This window comes from Hakea prostrata, chromosome 4 (assembly GCF_041222555.1).
Source record: "Hakea prostrata isolate BN-2017 chromosome 4, UWA_Hpros_2, whole genome shotgun sequence".
Classification (NCBI taxonomy): Eukaryota; Viridiplantae; Streptophyta; class Magnoliopsida; order Proteales; family Proteaceae; genus Hakea; species Hakea prostrata.
This window is the reverse complement of record NC_142603.1, coordinates 30,705,291-30,707,357: the sequence shown is the minus strand read 5'-3', so window position 1 is coordinate 30,707,357 and position 2,067 is coordinate 30,705,291. Positions and strand designations below refer to the sequence as shown.

Here is a 2,067-nt window from a genome sequence, read left to right as displayed (position 1 = left end):
AAACCATTTCAGGTGGCAATATTTGAATGTCCTCGAAATGAGAATCTTATTTACAATGACATTAGAAAACAACTTCTTGTGATTTAAAAGTTATAACTATTGGCGTGTAAAGGTTAGTCTATAAAGGCAGCGGCCATTAGAATGCATTTATAAAAAGAAATTGAAAACCATGACTAAGTAAAAGCCAAAAGACACGTAATTAGAAATGGTCATGTATATCTTTCCAATTGAAAGCCAATAAGCATGCCTTCTTTCTAGCCATTATATATAATAAAAGAATCAAATGTTTCTCTTCATGAACAAGAAACTGGCTTTGTTTGGCTTCAAGAAGAATGTTTTCTCTCCCCCAAGAAATCATTTTTGGCGAGATACTTCCTCTAGTCCCAGCAAAATCTCTTGTTAGATTCAAATGCGTATCCAAGCTCTGGTGTGATATGATTTGTGATCCTCACTTCGTTCGTGATCATCTCGATCGATTGAAATCTCAACCATCAGGTGTTACTGGTATATTAACTCGAAGTTCGATCAACAAAGGTGATTTTTCATTCTTAGATCCTCAAACAAAGGAGGAATCCAAGCTGTGCTTAAAGAAATGCTTAGAAGAAAATAGTTTCCTATCTTTGAAAGCTTCTTGTGATGGACTACTCCTTGTTCATGCAGAAAGAATCCTGGAATGTCGACAAAATCGTGACTACTATATTTGTAATCCTGTCACCCGGAAATTTTTGAAGCTTCCCATCCCTCCATCACAATGGTTTGGTGCTTCTGGTTTGGCTTATGACCCTAAAAGCCAAAATTACAAGGTTGTTGGTTGGTTTGGAAGGGGTGACAATGATGGATGCAAGTGTATGGTCTTCACAGTAGCACCAACCATTGAGTCTTCATCATGGAGGGAATTGAGTGTTCCTAGAGGGTGTAAACTACAAAGATTTACTTATCCAGCTTCAGTAAAAGGGAAATTGCATTGGGTAGCATTCAATCACCACTACAATGAACATTGTGTTATCTCAATGGATATCACAAGAGAGATTTTCAGGGAAATTAAGTTGCCAAGGAATGAACCAATCAGTCGAGTCTTCACCTTAGTTGGATGGAAAGGATCATTATATCTCGCGCAATCTTCCTTCATTCGCAATACATATAATCTTGGTTCTTCTTTCTTATGGGTTCTGGAGGATGATTTGGATAAAGATCAGGTCTGGACCAAGCTGTGCTACTTTGAATGTAATGGTGGTGGTGGAGATTATGATTCAAAGATTTATAAATTTGCTTCTAATTATGACAATAAGTTCCTCAGGGATCTATGGTTGATGGTGATTAAGAAGGATAGAGAGACTTATATGAATTCATTTTTTGACGTCCACCTTAACAGCCTTGTGACTTGGGATGCTAGAGCCTTGAATAATGTGTCCACCTTAACAGCCTTGTGACTTGGGATGCTAGAGCCTTGAATAATGTCTAACATAACATAAAAATCTTGTTAATTTTAAACAAGAGATGAGAGGAGAATAGCGTAATATTTGTTTTTAAGTTGATTTTAAATGTATAATATCTATGAAGAAGAGATTTATCATTTATGGGGATAATTACTATTACCCCTTGTAATTATAGCTTTATTACTATCTTTTCTCCTGTATTTTTTAAAATTACGAATTCAACCTTTAACTTTGGCAACAATTACTAATCCCCCCTACCGTTAAATTCCTTTAGTTAAGCGATGACATGACATTTTTATATTTTCCGAAAACCCAAAAATAACCCTGAAATCTTCTCTTTACTTCGTTATCATTTTGTCAAATTATAGTAATACCCTTAGCCTTAAATCATTTCTTTACTCTTGAAAAAACCTCAGTCTTCTCTTCCTGTTGACTAAGACCCTAAGAACTTCAATAAGAAAAGAATGGATTGAATTGGACTCAAACTCTTTCTCTTTTTTTTGTGTAACTTAAAAAATGGAAACTCAAGATAATAAAATTAACACTCAAATTTTTGGGTGATTTTTTTCTTTACGAGCCTATCTCCACTAAACTTGAATAGTAGAACTTTACGATCGAGAAAGTCGAATGT

At 35.0% G+C, this 2,067-nt stretch overlaps 1 protein-coding gene across 1 annotated transcript; it reads left to right on the top strand.

Moving 5' to 3' along the window:
* Positions 1-318: 318 nt before the first annotated feature.
* Positions 319-1,812, top strand: LOC149018678 (putative F-box protein At1g47790). The gene has a single exon (XM_089154415.1). It carries the CDS (start codon positions 333-335, stop codon positions 1,428-1,430), a length of 1,098 nt encoding a protein of 365 aa, XP_089010541.1. The 5' UTR covers positions 319-332; the 3' UTR covers positions 1,431-1,812.
* Positions 1,813-2,067: the final 255 nt, after the last annotated feature.